The 23825-nt window shown below is 44.6% G+C and overlaps 1 protein-coding gene across 1 annotated transcript in view; it reads right to left on the reverse strand.

The window, feature by feature from the left end:
• The window catches only part of ABTB3 (ankyrin repeat and BTB domain containing 3), a 346709-nt gene that overhangs the window by 30181 nt on the left and 292703 nt on the right, over positions 1-23825 (reverse strand). The window contains exon 11 of the mRNA XM_088478919.1: positions 16568-16746. Coding sequence (XP_088335045.1) covers positions 16568-16746 — 179 coding nt within the window. The remainder of the gene's footprint in view (positions 1-16567; positions 16747-23825) is intronic.

The raw sequence follows: 23825 nt of genomic DNA on the forward strand, positions 1-23825 counted from the left end.
CAATCCTGTCCGTCTCTGAATCAGGCTCACTGTGTATAGAATGAAGCCAGATGTGGTGAAGAACTAATATGATAAAAGATAATATTCCTAGAGCACCGCGGTACCCCATGCGCACCTCACAGATTTACATGCCCATTATAGCAGCCTCATCACAATCCCATACAGTCCCCAAATGCCCAACAACTACATTTACAAACCCAGCATAACAACCCCATACACAAACAGTACTTTCTATCTTACATAAATAGGTATCACTATGCTTGTCATATAAACTAATATATATTATATTCCGCTGACATACCCTGCAGACGCTTGCTAGGGATTCCATGTCTAATATCAGGATTGTGCCATAGATGGACCATCTAGTAAACCTAGGGCTCAGATTACTCTAACCTACAGGGTATTTTCATGTTTTTATTTTTGGTGGTGCATGGGCCTAAACTGATATGTTGCCTGGAACTCCATGGGGTCTTGCCTGTGCTGATACAGGACACCCAACTGCAGACAGACCTCTTTCAGTCTAGATTAGCTTCATCAGTGCAGAACAGATTGTTCTAGTCAGCAAGTGAAGCTCTAGAGTAACAGCCTCACCATTAGCCGTTGCATATTCCCGGATACCCGCAAATATTAAGTATCCCTAGATGTATTATGCAGGGATATCTCCCATATCTGCTGCAGCCCCCGCATTTCCTATGGCAGCCGCAAGTTCCATAGGCTTCTATGGGTGATGCGATGCTGTCAGATTTGGTCCTCGCAGATTACATCATCTGAAGAGGGCATTGTGCTGCTGTAGCCTATGGCTTACACTTCGCAAAAGTTACCAGGAGAGAGTTCGTCCAGAACCCACCCGGGCAATGGACGCCACACATGCGTGGTCTGTAGACTGCGCATGAGCAGAAGTCCTGAGAGAGGAGTGCTAATGCGGTGACTTCACTCCGAGCACATTGCAGGGACGGGATCCTCTCAGAGGACCTCATTCAGAGCCGGTCGCACAGAGCGTGCGGTCGGTCTGAATAAGGGGAGGACATCTTGAATTTTCAAGACGTCCTCCTTTGCGGTGGTAAGGCTGTGGGTTAACACCCACAGCCTTACGACCGCATAAGGTGATGGTCGCGATGGTCAAGACCATCGCAGCTTACGACGAGACCCTAGGGTAGGGTCTCCCTTGTCGTAAGCCCCGGAGAGCTTTCGGCTCTGTCTGAGCCGGAAGCTCTCCACTGACATCACTAGTAATGTCAGTGGGGCCGCCCCCAAACGGTAGGCGTTCCCATGGGAACGCCCCCGTTTGGGCTGCCACCCCCCGGCCCGCCTTCCAAACGGGGCGAGTTGTCAATTAACATCGACAGCTCGCCCCCTTTGGATCGAGACCCGCTACGACCGGCGCTGTCGGTCGTAGCGGGTCTCACGCATGCAAACGCCGGCGCCGGCGCCGTCGTGCGCATGCTCTGTGGGGGGCCATCGACCCGGTCGGAGCGCATCGGCGCTAACGACCGGGTCTGAATGACCCCCAGAGTCCCTGTCCTTGCAGGTACTATTTATTTATTTTTTATTAAATATTTTTATTGAAGCAATACATAGATAAGCATATTAATTGTCACACAGCAAGAAAAAAATTATTTTCATTGTACAATAAAACAATACTTTGTCATATAGCATTGTACAAATATGCTGTCTTTCCACATTGAAATATATATATAAACGTAAATAAATATATAAATATAAACGGAATATATCTTTTGTGCTCGTCTCTCCCCCCTAAGCATCAATCGGATTAGGTGGATTACCCTCCACTATACGCAGTAAATACCACGATGTATTACATAGTGAATTACAGACCTGTGATTGTATAGTTGGTGATAACGTTAGTATAAAGCTCTCCCACATTTCAAAGAACTTTTTGGTCTTAACTTCCTTTCCAAAGTGACTGCCACCCACTCCATATGGAAAAGATATAACAGTTTTATTTTAAAAAGAGACAGAGCAGGGGGTTCTCGGTGAATCCACACCTGCTAAATTGATTTGCGAGCTGCCGCACTAATTGCCAGCAATAAACATCTGCCTCCCTTTGAGAATCTTAAAGTACTCGGAATGATACCAAACATCGCCCATTCAGGGGACAGATGTAGATAATTTACTAAGTGCTCCTGAGCATAATTACGAACCTGTAACCAGAATCCATGAAGCAACGGACATGACCATAAACAATGGAATAAATCAGCGTTCGGTAAACCACATTTAAAACAATTACTATTATCTGAAAGACCTATAAGAAGTCGTCTATGCGGAGATAAGTATGTATACTATCATGCGCCTTTAAAATATCTTCTACCTGCAAGCCTGGGAATTGTGATATCCAAGTACTCATTCCCCTGTTATCACTGAATGGTCTAAATGGATTTGAAAATGTCTGTAAGCTAGCAAGATATCTCCTTTCCTGATGGCGGAACTTGAAGCAAGTTATCAACTGAATTTTGCCAATGCGCTGAAGAGAATATCTGATAACCAAACTTGGACCAAGACAAATGCCACCGGATATGGCAAAATCACAGGAAATTTCTCAGTAGCTTCTAGAGTAACAGCCTCACCAAAGTAAGTGAAACCGAAAGATTGCATAAGAAAAGAGGTGTGTTAAACCTCTAGGATGGGGGCCGGCATGTATGCAAATTACTGTTTAGAGTTAGCCTATCGTTAGCAGGGGCGGGTTTTCAATAGAGACATTATATAAGGGGCTAGAAGTGAGGGCCAAAGCCTCTTGGTTCCAGATTGCTCCAGGACAGGGAAGTGCATTTTGTCAGTTGTCATTTTCCTTAATAAAACTCTCTTAGTGCTTCTCCTTCTTCTCTCCTCCTTTTCCTTATTGTATTTAGTCTCTTTTCATTTACTTCATATCATTGCTTTTACTTTTCCTTTCTGTCCTCAATCAGTGTCTTTTCTGATTTCTTGTTCTGCTGGGGGTGGGTGTAGCTATGTCCTGCCTAGTAATGAGCCTCCCCAGACCCTGGTTCCACAGTGTCCCCATGTTATTAGGAGCTGCAGGTGTGGTTCCCCTATTGATAGTTCTATCCCCCCTCAGGCTGCAGCAGCTTTGTGGAAGGTGTGCCAGTGTGGGGGAGGGGTGCTTCCCTTTAGTCCTTAATGCCCCTGGTCAATATTATCTTTGTGGCTGCAATGGCCAGCACCATAGGCAAATGCAGGAGGGGTTTATGAGTGCCTTGCCTGAACCCCCCCTCAGCCCACACCATGATGACTACAATAGAAATAGCATATAATACTAAAGTTGCATGTTTTTTAGGATCCCCTCAGTGTCACAAATGAAATAACTAGCACTACAGTCCCTGTTGATCTTTTAAATGTGTCAGCCAGTAGAAAAAGTTAAAAAGCCAGTAATGAATATTGTTGTGCACCAACTAGATCTGGAAAACATGCACTGTACGGGGTGCACTGATATGGATCACCTATTGGATCAATTATTAATACTGGATAATACACCATCCAGTACATAGGGGGACCAATCTGTGCATCTGTTTCCAGGACAGTGCATGGTTTCTTTTTCTGCCCTCTCCCAGATTCCCCAACTTGCTCATATGATCTGTAAAGGAGCCGGCACATGAAATAAAAAGATTCAGCTCAGACAGGATGGCTCTACTTCTACATATAATTACTTACTGTGTTTGCTGGTCCTGTATATGCCAGAATTATATCATTCAGTACATTCGTATGATGTATTTTATAGATGGTCTAAGTGCTGATTATGCCCTCTTAATGGTAGAAAACAGTTGCAGCAAACAGTGTCAGTATTATGCTGGGCATTGAGGTATCATTGGGGGAATAGAATGCTTTAGTGATGCGTTATATGACAGTAAGGGGTAATGGCTTTGACACTGCTTTATTTATCTATAGCACCTAAGATCTAGCTTTTATCTCCTTTGAATCATTATTATCAGCCAATAGAGGAGATTGTATTATATACTGTATTCTGAGCATTTAACTTACAAAATAGACAGAATACATGTGCTACAGTGAATTTCTACAGGGTGCACAGCTTATTATTGCAATCACTGCCCCAAGCAGCTATCATCGGGAAGCTCCATTCTCAGCTATGCTCCTACTTCGACAAATATACATTGCTGGAGGTCACGCAGCCTTCGCGTCCTGCCTATGAGGGGTACAACGCGTGCAAAGCAGCTAGTTCAGTTCGTCAGGGCTAACAGCAGGCGTCTGGGGAAAATGCTTCGCCTTTAATAATTCCACATTAAAATGTCGTTTTCGTCACCTCTGCTTGCGATGTGGTGGCAATCACCCAGTTGCCAAGTGTTTCAAGGGGGGTGCCCAGCAGCAGCCTGCACAGCCAGCAAAAGGCACAAGCGCTAAGTAAAGTTCCATCCCCTGTCCGTGTCACAGCGATAGCAAAATGGTTGAGTTGGTACCCGGTTCTGCAGGACGCAGAATTTTCGTTAAAAGGCTTCAGTTTTGGTTTTCGTTTACCTATTTGCAGGGATGTCGACACATATTCGCCTAGAAATTTGAAGTCTGCCTTTGAATTGCCTCACATTCTTAGGGAAAAAGTGGCTGGCGAGGTTAGCGCAGGCGCATTGCTGGGCCTTTTGCAGAACCCCCATTAGGGATCTTGTGAATTCCCCGGTGGGAGTGGTTCCCAAGAAAATTCCAGGAAAATAAGGGCTCATGCAACATCTGTCTTATCCGCCAGGCTCGTCAGTAAATTATGCCATACCAGTTGAGGTTTCCTCGGTGGTGTACCAGTCTTTTGACGATGCTTTGGACGTCATTAGGTGTTATGGTCCGGGCGCACTGATGGCTAAGATAGATGTTGAGTCAGCTTTTCGTCTACTTCCTTTGCACCCAGAGTCATTCCAGTTTATGGGTTTTTAGCTTGGACAACGGATATTGCATAGACAAATGCTTGCCTATGGGGTGTTCTGTGTCCTGTGCGTTTTTCGAGCATTTTAGCACCTTCCTACACTGGTGCGCGGAATTTATTTATTTAATTTTTGCGGTAGTCATGGAATAGCCCACTATCTCGATGACTTTCTGTGTGTCGGCCCTTCCGGTTCAGGCAGATGCAGTTATCTTTTGTTTTCTTTACGAGCGCTGTTTTTTCATTTGGAGTTCCCGTTGCTGTGGACAAAACGGAGGGCCCTTCCCCTTGTCATTCCTGGGTATCGAGATCTGTACCTCGGTGGGTTCTTGTCGCATTCCTCTCGATAAGCCTGTCAAGTAATGCCATAGCGGAATGCACGGCTTCCAGTAGAATTACCCTGCGGCAGGCGCAATCCCTCCTGGGCCTGTAAAGTAATTCCAATGGGCAGAGCTTTTTCACGTAAATTGGAAAGGGCCACGGCTGGTGTCACTAACCGAGACATTTGCTACGTTTATCCTCAGAGATTAAGCAGGACCTCTCTGTCTGGGTCTCGTTTCTTCGGGATTTTAATGGCGTTCGGTTGTGGATGTCTCCAGCCGCTGACAATTTGCAGCTGCAGCTGTTCACCGACGCAGCAGGCACCACGGGGTTCGGATGTTACCTTGATGGCTCCTGGTGCGTTGGCCGTTGGCTGGAAGAATGGGTGGGAAAGGGTTTGACTAAGGACTTACTCCTTCTCAAACTCTTTCCCATAATGGTTTCCTTGGAAATCTGGGGGGAATGGTTACGCAATCGCAGCATCATTATCAGGTGTGACAACCTGGGCATGGTCCATGCGATACAATCAGCAACATGCGGCTTCCCTGCTGGTTTTGCGCTTGCTAGCGCAGCTGTGCTCACATGTTTGCGCTGTAACATCATGTTTAAGGCAAGACACGTTCCTGGGGTGGAGAATGAGATAGACGATGCGTTATCACGTTTCCAGTGGGCTAGGTCCCGATCTGTGGCCCTGGTGCTGACGTTGTGCTTTGCCCCTCTTATGTTTGGCAGGTGATCGAGCCGGCATGGAGGGCTAAGCAGAACAGTCTTTAGCCCCCTCCACGTTGCGAGCATATCGGCAGGCATGGAATGTATGGGAAGATTATTCCCGTAGCAGCAAACAGGCAGGTAAGAGTCAGCATCGTTCGATGCTTTCTTTTATTTGGAGTCTCCGTTTGGCTGGCAGATCCAGGGCTTCTGTTGCGCGCTCTTTGGGGGGCATTGCATTTTATTGTAAATTGAAGGGCCAACCTGACTTTACTAAAAGTTTTCTGATAGTGAAGGCTTTAAAGGGTTGGGCACGGGTCTCCCGGCCAGTAGCAGACCGTAGGAGACCTGTGGACGCTCATCTGCTTCCGGCAGTATTAGGGGCGGTTCTCGGAGTGGCTCTTACTGCGTATGAGGCGATCCTGATTCAAGTGGTGTTTTCGGAGGCTTTTCACGGCACCTTGAGGGTATCGGAGCTGGTGGCATCATCCAAATGGGTTGATGCCGCCATGCTCCTCTCGGATATCCTGGTCAGTGAGAGGTCTGTTCTCTGTAGGATTCGGCAGTCGAAGACCGACCAGACTGGTAGGGGTAGGTGGATCTCGTTGGGTCCATCTAGGGACGAACAGATCTGCCCCGTGGCACTAGCTATGCGGTATGAGTTATTGCGGCCGGATGTTCCTGGTTCATGACTCATGCATATGGACAGGACTCCGCTTACCAAATACCAGTTTGGTTGGTTTTTGAAGAGGTGTGTATCAGTTTTAGGCCTCCCGCCTCAAGATTCTGGTACACACTCGTTTCTGATCGGAGCCGCAACTTCGGCGGCAGCTGCGGGTTTCTCGGCATCAGAAATTAAGGCCCTAGGACATTGGAAATCGGATAGTTATAAAGGTTACATTCGACCTAGGCATGAAGGCCCTTTGTTTAAAGTCATTTCACAGTCTGTTCCGGTTACGTTTATATTTTATGCTTGCCTGGTTTTTGTCTTGTCTCATGTACTGTCCTGTCTTGTCTGTTACCCCTGTCCGTCCTACTCGGGATTAGCTACTCGCCATTGCTGGCAATGGGAGTCTTGAGGGATTTTACAATTTTTACCTGAACTGACGGATTCAATTCGGCTATTCTCAATCATTTAATTAGGCCATAGTCCATCCCTCAGCAGGTTTTTATTTTACCTCTTGCCGAGTTCACCTGTTTTTTCCCAATTCCCCCCCACCCATTCTTCCCCTTTGTGTCTTCTGTTTGTCTCAGCCACTTCAAATAGTAAAGTCGGCGACCAATAGAAAATTTTTCTTTTTGGCAGATACTCACTTATGTTCTATCAGATCCCACTAATACACCATAAAATTTTATTGTTTTATGACAATTACTAATTTTTTATTTACTGCTTTCCTCCACCTTTAGGATTGCTCTTTGACACGCAGGACATTTGGGTTATAGGCCACTCATATATTTTCTGGGCTGCTAGGTTTGAGTTCAGATCAAGCTCCAATTTTTGAATATTCAGCTAGGGTCCGATGGATAGGTTCCAGAGGTATGAGATGGCATTCCTTTTGTCCTAAACTGTTAGAGTATGCAAGGCTTTTTGGTAGGCCACGTATTTTGGTGGCTTATTTAGGAGGCAACGACTTAGGGCAGAGGTCCACTGTAGAATTACGAGTTGATATTGTCAACGATTTGGCGAGGGTGCTATCGGCCTGGCCCTTGTGTAAATTAATTTGGTCTTGCATTGTACCTCGACAGGTCTGGCGTGGGGTTAGGAGTTTTCCTGCTAATGACGAAGCTAGGAAGAAACTTAATTTCGCAGTTGCCAAATTTGTGATGGCCAATTATGGCCGTTTCATTTACCATAATAACATTCAATTTCGATTTAGTTATATGTATAGACCTGATGGAGTTCATTTAACAGAGGAGGGTGTGTCATTGTTTATTGGGGATCTTTTTGAGGAGTTGGCGTTATTGGGGTAGTACTTGGTATGGTGGCGGTGCGGCGGTTCTATAAGCTGAACCTTGCTGTGGCGGGAAAGAACGGCAGTTCACCAGTCCAGGTGCAATTATGAGTTAAGGGCGTTCCCTTCGTTGACTGGTAGTTGGCTGTACCAACCTAACGGGGGGCAGTATCATCACCTAAACGGGTGGGTAGTCAAGTTGGAGGGTGAGCGTTACCTTTTGTGTTTGACATGGTTTACATGGTTATGTGTATGCACTCTGGGCGATCTACGCCTGCTATGTCTTTTGTTGTTTGTGTGTGGGCATAGCAGATCTGGCTGATTTCTGGCCGTCCTTTCTTTGCCACCATACATCCTTAATTAATTTAAGAATTAATAAATAATATTAATTTCTCCAATAAATCGCCATCAAGTTATCTGCCAAATCCACGTCTCAGTGTCTTTATTTTATGTTAGTATGATAAGTGGTTTGCACACATGACAACACCTCATCCGATAGAAGGTTTAGAGGTCTTTTTCCTGAAACATTAACTAGACAGCCAACCCGTTATACCTCCTGCTTTCCATATATAGAAAGAATGTACAGCCCGTCCATCCTGAAATTCTGGATTCAACATGAAAGGGAGGTATAGTGATTTATGTGACGTTAAGTTGTGTTATGACGTGGGGTATGCCATAGGTTTCTAACTGGCCAGAGTAGCGGATTTTCCTTAATATGAACTGGGTTCTCTTGGTCATGTAAGTGTAAAAAAGAAACAAGATCCTTTGGGGAAAGAAATTCTCTTTCCAAACTTGTATTTGTATAATTTTCCTGGTTGTGCAACCAATCTTTACGATAGCGTAATGTGGCTGCCTCAGAATACCATTGGACATTGGGGAAATGTATGCCTCCATTTTCCTTAATTAAACCTATACACGGCCTCTTACCCTTCCAAATAAAACATCTAAATAAGTAATGAATATATTGTATATCCTTAGGAGTAATAGTAACAGGTAACACTTGGACAAGATACATAAGGCGAGGGAAAGTAATCATTTTAATAAGGTTAGCTCTACGTGTGTACGACAGAGGGAGATTTTTCCAGCTATCTAATTCTGCTGTTATTTCACGTATTATACGTATATAATTTAAAGAATAAAGGAAGTTTGGATTCCGAGGAATCTTAACACCTAAATGGGTAAAGCTATCAGATCTCCAGGTCAAGGGGATTGTGTTAATTGTCATCCGCAAAGGCAAAGTTTCATTTCCCTAGATCCTATTTTAATACCTTTAAATAAAATATAATTTTGTAATAGATGTAACAAGGGGTCTATAGCTAAATTAAACAAAAGCGGAGAAAGAGGACATCCCTTACGTGTGCCTCTATGCATGGTAACAGAGGGCCTGATTCAGAGCCGCTCGTTTGCTCTGAACGATGTTCGCACAACTGCGCATGCGTATGGGTCGTAATGAGCATGTGCAAACCAGTCATTGCGGTCGGAAATCGTGCGCTCGCAAAACAGCGAGGGGCTGCTAATTTGATTGACAGAATGTACCGTTTGTGGGTGGTAACAGGAGAAGGTGCTTGAAAACGGGGGAGTGGAGAGCCGAACGCAGGCGTGCCTAACGGTAAAAAGGGCGTTTAATGGGAGTGCATAATTAGTAAGGGAGCGTCATCGACCACGTCACTTGGTTGTTTTTTAGCCTGAACTGCTCGCAGTGATTGCGGTCAGAAAAACCTACCACAAGCACTGTGAGCAGGTCTGATGCCTTTCGATGTTCCCGATTAATCAAATAAATACCGGAGATGACGTGTGATGCGAACGGCAAAGGGGCGTCTTTACAAAACAGCGAGTGCATTTTTCGTTCGCTCGTTCAGACATAGAGGCGTCAACAAACCGCAAAGAGCAAGCGCTCAATTTAAATAGCCGGCCCCTTTTTTGGAACGACCGTCCGCAAATAGCGTCCGGGCCTGAATCAGGCCCAGAGTCCCCACAATATCCATTAAGTAACACTGAAGTTGCGGGGAGCGTGTAAATATATTTAACAAAATCTATAAATACAGGATGGAAGCTCCTGAAACCTAGAGTTGAGTACAGATGTGATCAAAGGACCGTGTCAAGACTTAAAAGCATGTTATGGGAAGGGGAATTCTGATGCAATTCCAATACTGCTGCTATAGCCGATCTAACTCCTTTAACAGAGTTTCGACTATGTACAAAACCTAGGGAGCTGAGGAGTTGGGGAAGGATCAATTGAAGTCTATCCGCCATAATTTTGGACAATAATTTGATGTCAGTGTTTAATAACGTAATAGGACAGTACGATTCTAATAATTGAGGGTCACGCTGAGGCTTGGGGAGTAGTATGGTATGGGCCGAATTAATGTATGGAAATGGAGTTTTTTTATTTATAATTTCATTACAAAGCTCAACCAAAGTTGGAGCTATATGTGTCTGAAATATTTTGTAATATTCATTGGAAAATCCATCTGGACCAGGAGATTTACATAAGTATAGTATTGATATTGCTGCTACAACTTCCTCAAGCATGATATTCGTTCCAAGGGAGTCCGACTGCTCGTCAGAAAGCAGTGGGACATTAGCATCTTGCATTCATTTATCAAGTTTAGCCCCATCAAATGGAGAATCAGAATATACACTGGTATAGTAAGACTCCAAATGTTCTAAGATCTCAGATGATTCCACTGTGATATCACCAGTTTGTGGGGTTTTAATAACAGTAATAAAGCAGCGGGATGTCCCCTTTTTGGCCATTGTGGATAACAATTTACCGGTTTTGTTCCCCATTTAAAATATGTTTAGAAAATATGAAATCACGTTTTGGCTTGAGATAGCAGGAAATTGTTTATATAGAAATTCAATGAATCATCCTCTGTTTGAAGGGTCAGGTGACCCTGTAACATTCTTTTTAAATCTTCAGACAAAGTCTGTTTTTTTTTCTAGCTACAAATTTAATGATATATCCCCAGAGTAGCGCTTTTGATGCGCCCCAGAATAATGTGGGTGTATCCCACGCTTCAATATTATCATCTAAATAATTCGGCCATTGCTGAACAAGAAAATAACGAAATTGGTCAGAGTGATATAAATAACTTGGAAAACGCCATATTTTCGTGCCACCTGACCGAATCAATCTAGTTAAAGACAGAGAATTGGAGCATGGTCTGACATCAAAATATCATGAATATTCGTCTTATGTACCAAGGAATCACTAGTCAGAATATTATCTATGCAGGACCAAGAATGGTGAACCCCTGAAAAAAAAAGTAAACGTCTTGTCTGATGGATTTAAAAGTCGCCAAATATCCATAAGCTGTAGAGTGGCTTTGAGAAATTGTATATGCTTCCAGGAAGATCCTGGGGATCTGGGCACCGGTTGTCTGTCTAGAAGGGGATCGCTACTGGAATTGAAGTCACCTCCCACTATAAGAGGGAAGTGAGAACGTTGTGCTAGTATATGTGTAATATTTTGTAAAAATTCAGTTGTTTCATTATTTGGGGCGTAGATGTTGACTAGTTTATAGTTAGCTCCCCAAATATCTACGTCCATTATCACATAGCGACCGTTAGGATCAATTACTGATTGCAGTATGGTATATTGTAAATCTTTGTGAAATACGTAGTATAGCAACCCAACGAGACTTACTTTCAAAATCTGCTAAAATAAATTGTCCCACCCTTTTCCTTTTAACTGGAGAGTTCAAACCATCAACATTCCATGAAATCAACTTGAAATATGCGCCTATGGAGGGTGTAGTGACAGAATTCAATAGTATCTGGGTATCAGCCAATACCTGTACTAGGGTAAAAAGTAAACTAAGAATACAAACTTCTGAATTGCTAACCCCCATCTCAGCAAGTGGGGAGATTCAGGCAAAGGAAATCAACAAATCCTTGATACCTATGCAAAGGAGAGACGTGAGCACTACAATCAACATTAAGCACACACAAAATAATATATATTGGTTCAAACCACATTTTCTTTAATTTCCCAACCATTTAGAAACCTGAACAAGCGCCATTTTATATAATGGCGATCTTAATTCTTGAACAAATATAAAAGAAAGAAATTACCTAATTTCCCTAGGCGACTCTTTAGTGAGTATCGTAACCTTTAGAAATATTTTGTTACATTGTGAAACAGTTGAAAACATTCAGAGATGAGGCGAACCCCCTGGCCTAACATTTGCATGACATGCATGTTTGCTTGAGCATGGTCAGTAAATATCAATGTGCAGCCATTATCCTGAAACCTCAGCTTGGCTGGGTATATAAGAGCAAATCTAGTGTTACTGTCATGGAACAATTTGTATGCATTCAAAATATCTTTTCGCTTTTGGAGTCACACAAGCTGAAAAATCGTGAAAAATCAAAATACGTGTCCCAGCAATCAACAACTGTGGTAATTTACGGTAGGCATGTAAGACTTGCTCTTTCATATGAAAATCGTAAAAATTTTGCAATAACCGGTCTAGACCTCCCAGTAGCCTCAGATCGATCGGGGCCAATACGATGTGCCCTTTCAATGCGTGGAAGTAGTGAGGAGTCCGAAATATTCAGAGCTCCTAACCGATAGTTGAGAGTCCCTAATAGTTTCAGGAATGCCTATAAACCGGAGATTACTTCTTCTGTGTCGATTTTCTAAATGATCAATTTTGGCTTGTAATGCCTGAATAGAACTGGCCTGGTCATCGGAGGAACCTTGGAGAGTGATTACCCAATCTTCTGTATCACTGACTCTCTGTTCCATAGAAGCCAATCTAGAAGAGTTATTCTCAATTTTAGCCAAAGCCGTGTCAAACATAGCTTGTATATTCTCAATTTTTGATCAATCTGTGGCATAATAATTTTAGAGATCTCACGTGCCATATTAATAGCTGAGGAAGGATCAGAACGGTATGCAGTCGGGAAACCGGCTGCCTTAAATACACACACCTGGCTTCCCGGCTGCTTTATCCCGGAGTGGGATAAATGACTGGCATCTATATCTAGACGCCTGTCATTTACCCGACGCCGGGCGCCGCGAACGGACAGCCACGGGGGGGGGGAGGGTTAGGTTTAGGGCTCCCGTGGGGGGGGGTTAGGCACCCCCGGGGGGAGGTTAGGGTTAGGCACCCCACGAGGGTTTAGGCAGTGGGGAAGGGGGGGGGGGTTAGGGTTAGGCACTTAGAGGGGGGATTAGGGTTAGGCATTTGGGGGGGAGGTTAGGGTTAGGCACCCCTAAGGAGGGTTAGTTTATACTTACCTTAGGGACGATCGGGATTTCCATCGCTGTCGGGCTCTGCTGATCTGTCGGGCTGCCGCTGCCGGGAATCGAACTGCCGGCCATGCGGCAGCCGGGATATCATACCGATTCCATCAGAACGTGTTTCAGTGCTCTGAGTATCAACCTCGGAAATATTTGGTGACAGAGGACAAGGAGGGGAAGGGGGATTTGATTTCCCAGCAATTTTACCAGATCTACTCATTCTAGGTGCTGCAGCTGATTGAGAAGCTTCATTAGATGAATTTTTTTGGATGTATCTGTCCATACCCAGCCCTACTCTTCTCAGTTGCAAAGAAGGCCTAATTCAAATAGCTATAACAAACACCTAGCTATTACCCTCCTGTTCAGAAAATGTTGGTTACAATTTACAGTATTCACATAAATGGTGTGGAGTCACCTAAGCTTTGTGAAATATAAACTATATTTTAAAAATACTTGTCGGCACATATAATAATCAGAAAACCATAGACATGGTGCCAATAATCGTCTTACATATCTACACACAATACTTCTTATGAAAAAATAAATCACAGAACTGAATAGCAAAACCATTGGCAGAAATGTCAAAATACAGATAAGTGACTGGTATAGAGAGCCACATTCAACAATTAGCCACAAGATGGCAGCAGAGTACTATCAATGAAGTAATACAAGCTTAATCGACTCCAGATACAATTATTATAAAGAGAATAAGGAGTAGAACAAAATATAAGAATGGATGGTCACTGATGGCAGAGCCGTAACTAGACTTTTTGGTGCCCTTTGCCAGAAAGAGCATTGGTGCCCCCCTCATTTTTCAAAGGAATGCACCCAAAAAAGGGCCATGGCCTCATGGGGAAGAGCCAGGGAAGAGATAGGAGAGGCCAGGAGATGCTGGGGATGAAATAAGAGGAAACTACAAGCAAGAATGATAATAAACAGAAATTTGACAGGCCCAAACAGTGCCCCCTGACCTGTGCGATGGCACCGGCCGCTCTAGCCTAGCTACGGCCCTGCCTGATGATATTATCAACATTAGATCATTTGCGATATATCACATAAATAGAAGCACATATACATATATTAAAAGTGAAAGAACTTAAAAAAATCAGGAACCTTTTTTGTAGATAAAAGGAACAGAGATATCAGGTGCAGTTCTGCTACTTCTTCAGTGTTCAAGTATGTCCAACACTACACAGCTTAACTCAAACCACCAATACCATATATATAAAGAAGGGAGAAGAAGGGTAGGGGATAATGCAATGGTGATGGGAAAGATATATTGGGGAGGAGAGAGGGTAACACCCAGGGAGAGAAAGGAACAAAGAGGGGGAGAGAATTAGTATTTGGTTAGTAGATAAAGGGGATGGGAGTAACACAGACAAGATTAATACCAGTGGGTTGGGGGGTCCCCCAGCATGCAGCTCCAAGGCAGAAATCCTCTTGGTCAGCACTGCTTGCTTCAGGTAATCCGGACTCCCGACGCCACCAGCATTCAGATCCAGGATCCGGCCCAGAGAAGGAGCAGAGACACCAGCCTCAAGGGACAACTGCAGGGACAGGTCCGGCAGAGAGGAGAGAACCCAGCGATATCCAAGCTGCGAGGCACCACCACTGCAGTCAGTCCCTCAGCCGAGCAGACTGTGCGATAGACACCACCTCCGATCCTGAAGACGATGCTCCTCAACCCCCAAGAACAGCGGAGCACACCGGCAGCACACAGGTATAAGGAGCGGTTCTGAAGATGATGCTAGCTGGCCTCCCCAAATCCCATCTCTCTCCTCTCCAGTCTGTGCTCAATGCTGCTGCTCGGCTTCTCTTCCTCTCCAAACACTCTACATCTGCCTCCCCTCTTTTGCAAGCCTTCCACTGGCTCCCCTTCCCTTTCAGAACCCAATTCAAGGCTCTCACACTCAAGCCCTCACCCATTCCTCTCCCATTTACATCTCTGATCTGTCCGCCCTCTTCGTTCGCTTAATACATGCCTCCTTTCATGCCAATTGATTACTTCCTCCCACTCCCGCCTCCAAGATTTTGCCCGTGCTGCTCCTCACCTTTGGAACTCCCTCCCTCTCCCCATCAGACTCTGCACCTCTCTACAGTGTTTTAAACAAGCTCTTAAGACCCACTACTTCATTAAAGCCATCCAGCTCTCGTCCTAACTTGCTGCTACATCTTCCTTCCTCTCCGCCTGCCCCATTCTGTGTCACTCCTGTTTGTCTTCCCCTCCCTTAAAGAATGTAAGCTCTTTCGAGCAGGGCCCTCTACCCTCTTGTGCTTCTCCCTACTGTAATTTAATTTATCTCTTACTCCCCACTAGGGCAACTAATACTTGGCTGCTTATGCGGGCGTAAAGGTCGCTAATATAGCAATGTTTATCCATGTCCTGTATTGTATTGTAAGTCAATGGTTACTTCTTTGTCTATGTACTATGTAAGGCGCTGCGGAACACTTGTGGCGCCATATAAATAAATGATAATAATAATAATAATGATGCACAGCAAGGAGGCAAAATGAGCAGCGGGTGATGAGTCACAGCAGTCCGCAGTCACAGCCAGCACGTGCTGCGGAGTAGAAGCGGCTACATCCTCCAGGGACAGCGCAGCACACCGGCAGCGCAGGGACACAGGGAGCGGCCCCTAGTACGATGCACCGCAAGGAGGCCAACAAAGAGCAGCGGGCAAGGAGTCACAGCATCCCGCAATCACAGCCAACACGTGCCGCAGAGTAAAAGCGGCCTCACCCTCCAGGGACAACACTACACACCGGCAGCACAGATGGACAGAGAGCAGAACCGCCACAGAGACAGGTGAGTAAGGGGGGGGGGGGGGGAGAAGGAGAAACTCCAACTTCAGCAGCGTCCCGCAGTTTTTGCGCCAAGCAAGGCGTTGGTGGTCATACAGGCTGTCAGGGTCGATGGCCAGACTCCGGTGGAAATAAAGCACGCTCCCCAAAAATAAGACTATCCCCAGATTCCCTAGGTGCAAGGAACCAGTAGGAGATGTCTGATGCCTCGAAAAAATAGGCAAATTATTAGGATTATAAAGGATCCTGTTCACACTGGTAGGAGCAAAGCTAAAAAGCAGCCATGCTGGATGGCCCGCATACCGGAAGTCATCTTGCGGCTGCTATTCAATACATCCCAGCGCTAACATCGTATACGGCAATGCAATCATGGGTGCTAATATCACGCCCAGATCGGATTTAGTATGAGAATATTGATAAATGGGCCCCTGAGTAGGGTAAGGAAGAATCCCAAGCTATACCCCAATCTGTACATGTCTTCACCCCAAAACATAGCTGAACATTTGTACCAATGAGTACAGAAAACTAAATACAGTCCCTGAGTCTTGTACCTAAATGCCACAAAGAAACTGTTAACTATATAGATGGATGCAAAGAAAACGCATGACACCATATACAGTACAGAGGGGACAGAGGGATTGTGGCAGACATCCGTACCTTGCTAGCTTTTAATATGTCAAACATCAGGGGCAGCCCTTGTGTGATCAGCTCCTCTGTATATTCCTCCTCCTGAATGGACTTGAATTCTTTGAGCAGACACTGAATGAGAGGTCGCCTGTGCTGGTGAAAGGAGATGCGCAGGGATTCCAGCCACGTGTGCAGGGTCCACGGGACACCTAGAAATGAAAGACTATGAATTATACGGGTACTGTCACCTTACATAGAGGGTTACCATAGCCAGTCATTATTCCCCAACAAGACAAAACCACATTTCCACACAGACTATCATACTATAATGTCACCACATTAAATGTTCATATCACCCAAATGAGAGTTTAATCTGTGTCCTGCAAATCAAGCTATGATAACCCATCACCACCTGAATATGGATTACAGGACCGTTCATTACATAATGGATATTAGATGTGATGTGTGTACTTATACAGATGGAGCAGAATGTATTACAGCAAGCTATGATAACCCATCACCACCTGAATATGGATTACAGGACCGTTCATTACATAATGGATACTAGATGTGATGTGTGTACTTATACAGATGGAGCAGAATGTATTACAGCAAGCTATGATAACCCATCACCACCTGAATATGGATTACAGGACCGTTCATTACATAATGGATATTAGATGTGATGTGTGTACATATACAGATGGAGCAGAATTTATTACAGCAAGCTACGATAACCCATCACCACCTGAATATGGATTACAGGACCGTTCATTACATAATGGATACTAGATGTGATGTGTGTACATATACAGATGGAGCAGAATTTATTACAGCAAGCTATGATAACCCATCACCACCTGAATATGGATTACAGGACCGTTCATTACATAATGGATACTAGATGTGATGTGTGTACATATACAGATGGAGCAGAATTTATTACAGCAAGCTATGATAACCCATCACCACCTAAATATGGATTACAGGACCGTTCATTACATAATGGATACTAGATGTGATGTGTGTACATATACAGATGGAGCAGAATTTATTACAGCAAGCTATGATAACCCATCACCACCTGAATATGGATTACAGGACCGTTCATTACATAATGGATACTAGATGTGATGTGTGTACATATACAGATGGAGCAGAATTTATTACAACAAGCTATGATAACCCATCACCACCTGAATATGGATTACAGAACCGTTCATTACATAATGGATACTAGATGTGATGTGTGTACATATACAGATGGAGCATAATTTATTACAGCAAGCTATGATAACCCATCACCACCTGAATATGGATTACAGGACCGTTCAGTACATAATGGATACTAGATGTGATGTGTGTACATATACAGATGGAGCAGAATGTATTACAACAAGCTATGATAACCCATCACCACCTGAATATGGATTACAGGACCGTTCATTACATAATGGATACTATATGTGATGTGTGTACATATACAGACGGAGCAGAATTTATTACAGCAAGCTATGATAAGGTATCACCACCTGAATATGGATTAGCCAGTCATTATTCCCCAACAAGACAAAACCACATTTCCACACAGACTATTAATCATACTATAAGGTCACCACATTAAATGTTAATATCACCCAAATGAGAGTTTAATCTGTGTCCTGCATATCAAGCTATGATAATTTATCACCACCTGAATATGGATTACAGGACCGTTCATTACATAATGGATACTAGATGTGATCTGTGTACATATACAGATGGAGCAGAATTTATTACAGCAAGCTATGATAACCCATCACCACCTGAATATGGATTACAGGACCGTTCATTACATAATGGATACTAGATGTGATCTGTGTACATATACAGATGGAGCAGTATTTATTACAGCAAGCTATGATAACCCATCACCACCTGAATATGGATTACAGGACCGTTCATTACATAATGGATACTAGATGTGATCTGTGTACATATACAGATGGAGCAGTATTTATTACAGCAAGCTATGATAACCCATCACCACCTGAATATGGATTACAGGACCGTTCATTACATAATGGATACTAGATGTGATGTGTGTACTTATACAGATGGAGCAGAATGTATTACAGCAAGCTATGATAAGCCATCACCACCTGAATATGGATTACAGGACCGTTCATTACATAATGGATACTAGATGTCATGTGTTCTCATATACAGATGGAGCAGAATTTATTACAGCAAGCTATGATAAGCTATCACCACCTGAATATGGATTACAGGACCGTTTATTATATAATGGATACTAGATGTCATGTGTTCACATATACAGATGGAGCAGAATTTATTACAGCAAGCTGTAAGCTACTTATCCTGTGGAGAATATGGGTTGGATTCAGAGGGGGACGCAGAAGCCTACCCAGCTGCGTCTATTGGCGGTCGCTCGTCTGCGACTTAATGCGAATGGCGCTACAAAGCCCTTCCCTGGTGTACATCTGCGCGTCTGAATGTGCAAACACTGAGGGCCTTATTTATCAACGAGGGGTATTGTTGTTCTCACTCGTTACTGATCTTTAATGGTGCTCCAACCAATCAGCTCCTAACGGTCACGTGTTGGAAAAATGACAGTTAGGAGCTGATTGGTTGGAACACCATTTAAGATTAGTAACGAGTGAGAACAAGAACATCACTCATTGATATCAGCGCCCGTACACGCAGTAATACCGATTAGTTGTGCAGTTTCTCTGTCTGTGTATGGCCTCCTATGTGAGCGATGTAACGCCTGTGTACGCAATCATTTCATCAACACACCCACAACAATCCCATAACACACCCTGAGACGGACCACCATGTTAATAACTTCCTGTCACCACGCACTACATTCTCATTAAACGTCTCCCTGTGTGCGCCTGGGCTTAGAACTGCCACTCTGGATGGACACAATCAGCATGCACGGTTTTGACAAAATATTGCTAAACCACATCCAACAGCGGCAGAACACACAAATCTGAATCAGGCCCTATGTGCCATGTTGTGACAGGTCTCTGATTAACTTATGGTTCAAATCCCGACAACGGAAGCTCGGCAGTGAAGATCCCGACAGGTGAGTATTTTTTCTATTTACTAACCTAACCTCCCTCCCCTAACCCTCCCTTAGGGGTGCCTAACCTCCCCTCCAAGTGCCTAACCCTAACCCTCCTTAGGGGTGCCTAACCCTAACCTCCCCCCCAAGTGCCTAACCCTAACCCCCCTCTAAGTGCTTAAACCTAACCCCCCCTTCCCCGTAAACCCTAAGTCTCCCAGGGGGGTGCCTAATCCTAACCTCCCCCCGGGGGTGCCTAACCCTAATCCCCCCTTCCCCTAGCCTAACCCTAACCTTCCAGGGGGGTGCCTAACCCTAAGTCCCCCTGGGAGCCCTTAACCTAACCCTCCCCCCCCAAGTGCCTAACCCTAACCCCCCTCTAAGTGCTTAAACCTAACCCCCCCTTCCCCGCAGCCTAAACCCTAAGTCTCCCCCAGGCGGTGCCTAACGCTAACCTCCCCCCGGGGGTGCCCAAACCCTAATCTCGCCAGGGGGGTGCCTAACCCTAAGTCCCCCCCCGGGAACCCCTAACCTAACCCTCCCCCCACCCGTGGCTGTCCGCACTCGGCGCCCGGCTTACCTTCGATCGGTAAGCCGGGTGTCGGGCTCCCGGCGTAGGTCTCAAGACAGGTGTCAGGATTTTGATGCCTGTCATTAGACACTTGCCGGGATTAGACAGTCGGCATCCCGACTGCACACCGACTTATGAGCTATGAGTAGCTATGGATATTTCAGTTACGTGTAAATAACATTATGTACATGGGAGCAATAGACCCTGCTTCACCTGTAAATAGGTCTCTAAATATACAGGCCAAGGAGTTCATTGTTCGCATCCCTCCACTGACTCCGGTCTCATCATCTGAATAAAATGTCTCATCAGCTGCCGGGAAGTTCCATCCTGCACAGCTGGGGGCTGATTTAAACACCTGTGACAACAGCGCAGTTTTCCTTTTAATTCTGAAACCTTCAATTACGAAGGTTTGGAGATTGTACTGAAAAAGCAATTTACATCTAGCAAGGGGATTTTAAACTATAAATGTAACTCAGTTAGTGGAATTAAATTATAATGTATCGCTTCATTAACCATTACAAAGGCTTGGACGGTTGCACTGCCGCTGTCTTTTGACTAGTATTGAAATATTTAGTGGATATTTAAGAATCATCCATCAACAGCCAAAGAAGAGCAATGAGGGTTATTTATGTAAGACGGGAGAACCCAGAGATTAGATTCTAGATCATTTCTTATAGCTCCAGGGCAAAGATAAGTTAATAAGGTGCAAAATATGCAGCCAGGCAAGGTTCTACTATTTGCCCAAATGTGCACATACTTACCAACACCAGCACACCCACATCCTGGTTTTTTGGGAGTTCCCCAAGGAAACTTAATCTGCACCTACTTTTGCCACACTGGGGAAATTACTAGATTTCCACACGGAGAAAATGACACAATGATACTTCAAACTTCACCGTCTTCATTAGTTTCACCATCACCATTGTGTGTGATTTAATATATATTTTTATTACATTGCCTGTAATGTGCCTAGAAAAAACTCCAACTGACAGCCGGAAAATGCAGTCCATTAGTGGGGCGGAAACTTACTGTATGTGCAGCACCCTGCTAAATAGGGATCAACCCCCTTCCTCCTTCTCAAATATATGCAACTTTTTCCCCTTCTTGGATCTTATTTAAATAATATTTTTCTCAGAAAATAAATCTTACTGTGCACCTGAGTTCCTAAGTTTGCACATTGATGAAACTACCCCATAGTTGTCTATTCCCAAATTAGGCAGCTTAAAAATCAAGCCACACTCCCCTCTCTCACACTCGCCTCTACTTTCATACCTCCACTCTGCAATGAAAAGTAATCAAGTACTGTATGACCTAGGTTGCATTTAAAAAGGAACGCCATTGATCTACCATATAAAGATGCAAAACTTTGCATCACCCAGACACTGCAGACTTTCCCTGAGCGTCCCTGTGATTCCACGTAAAAATAGGTGCTACCACTGAAATATAGGTAACAAAACAGGATTTGTGCTACACTTTGCACTTTCGTAATGGACCATGAAGTAAACCACAGGGGTGCAGACATAGGGTCTCATTCAGACCCGCTCGCAAGCGCCTGAGCGCTCGCAAGCGGGTCGATCTTTGGCTGTGCGCACACGCAGCGGCTGCACTGCACGTGTGTAAGCCCTGGAGTGAGAGAGAAATTCTCTTGCTCCGTGGCTCACTACAAAAGGGGCGGCTGTCGATGTTGATCGACAGCTCGACCCATTTTGTAGGCTTGGTGGGGGGGTGGCTTCACAAACGCAAGCGTTCCCAAGTGAACGCCTGCCGTTTGTGGGCGGCCCCACTGACATCACCAGTGATGTCAGTGCGAGAGTTTCCGGCTCTATAAGAGCCGAAAGCTCTCTGGGGCTTGCGGCAGATGAGACCCTATCACAAGGGTCTCGTCGCAAGCACCAATGGTCGCGATGGTCTTGACCATCGCGACCATCATCCTGGCCGCTCGTTAAGACTGTGGCTGTGGGTAGCGACCAGGAGGCCGGATAATTTTTTAGATGCGGCCGCCCTCATTCAGAGCGAGCGCCCGCATATTATGTGGCATATGTCGTAATCTTGGCACATCCGGTATGCTTCTGTTGCCAACCTGTAACCACCTTAAAATAGTTGCAGCTTTGCATATGGTCCGAATTGTGTTTTTCTTAATTAACACAAATTGCGCCTGTGACTTGGGGAACAATTTGCGGCCTACTCTGCATCGGCTTCTAGACTGGCAAATTGTTCATCCGCCACCAGCATTTTATATATCTCAGTGCAGAAAATGAGCATAATGGTAATTTATAGACCTTAAACAAGGCAAATTGGAAGGACATGCCCGTAGCTTATTTTGTGGTGTGCATTGCTTTACTCATGGTCCCCCTGTGGCTAATGAAGTCTATGCCTCATTTGTAGCTAGAAGCCTTGCGTCCTGTCTCCAAAGAAGCATGTTACTGGAATTGAATAATTGTTGCTGTTTCTAAGCATAGAGGGAATGAATTAGTTAAGTCTTAAAAGAATATTACGGATTTAAATTTGTTCCTCCATCACAGTAAGTTTTTGTAATGTAGTCAATGTTTCCTTATGCATGTAGAGTTATTTGGACTCAAGTCAATGTACTGTAACTGCCAGAATCCATAGCGGCTGTTTAGTATCACAGAAAAAGCTGAGTGTGATGCAGAGATGATATATGATGTCCCAGGTGAGTAATAATGGACTCTGCAGTGACTAGTAATATTCTTATAATGTACAGTGGGGAGGACAATAGTTCAAATATACTGAATGCATGAGGAAATGTTATGAGCTGTTGTAATGGTAAATAGCTGTACTATAAGATCTTATTCAGTTGCAGAGAGACTGTGAGGCGTCAATTCAGTTATGGGCGATGTTCACGACTTAGTGCACACCTATGCCGCACTTATGGCACACACCGCACTGGGGCTATGAACAAAAATACACGCATGGGGCAAAATCGCTGAGATTTGGGCATTTGTGGTTGTTCTACATCTGTTGCTATGGCACATCCGGGTATTGCTGGCAAGGGTCATGAATGACATGTAACCAGTAATGGGCACATGAGTGGTATTTTACCAGTTATGGTCATACCTGTAGTATTATGCTAGTAAGGTATACAGGTGGCAATTTACTAGCGATGAGCATATTAGTGGTATTTAAGTACACATAGCCATATGAGTGGATATTAGTGCTGTCTTGGCGATCTTGACTCTGCCCTCTGCTTTCTTCCTCGCTTCCACTCTCTCTCCCAATCCCGTCGCCTCCACCTTATAAATATTGCTTTTACCTACCCAAGATGCTGCCAAAACTTATCCAGTCTCCGGTCATTTCCAGCCTTGACCACTGCAACCTCCTGCTATCCGGCATTCCCCTAACTCGTATATAATCCCGCTTCCATCCACCTTAAATGCTGCAGTAAGACGTCTTCTTCTGTCACATCTGCTGCACCACATCTGCAAATCCCTACACTGTCTCCCTGTGTCCACCAGACTCCAATCTGAATGACTCCAGCCTCACCTACAATGCCCTAAGCAACGCCAGCCCTTCATACATCTCAAGCTCGTATCAAAATACTCTCCACAACTACCTCTGGCCTACACATTGCTTCATCTCTAGTGACCACCTCTGACTCCCGCAGACTTCCCTTGCGCTACTAACCCCTT

The sequence above is a fragment of the Taudactylus pleione genome, unplaced genomic scaffold (assembly GCF_031769625.1).
Source record: "Taudactylus pleione unplaced genomic scaffold, aTauple2 ptg000225l, whole genome shotgun sequence".
Classification (NCBI taxonomy): domain Eukaryota; kingdom Metazoa; phylum Chordata; class Amphibia; order Anura; family Myobatrachidae; genus Taudactylus; species Taudactylus pleione.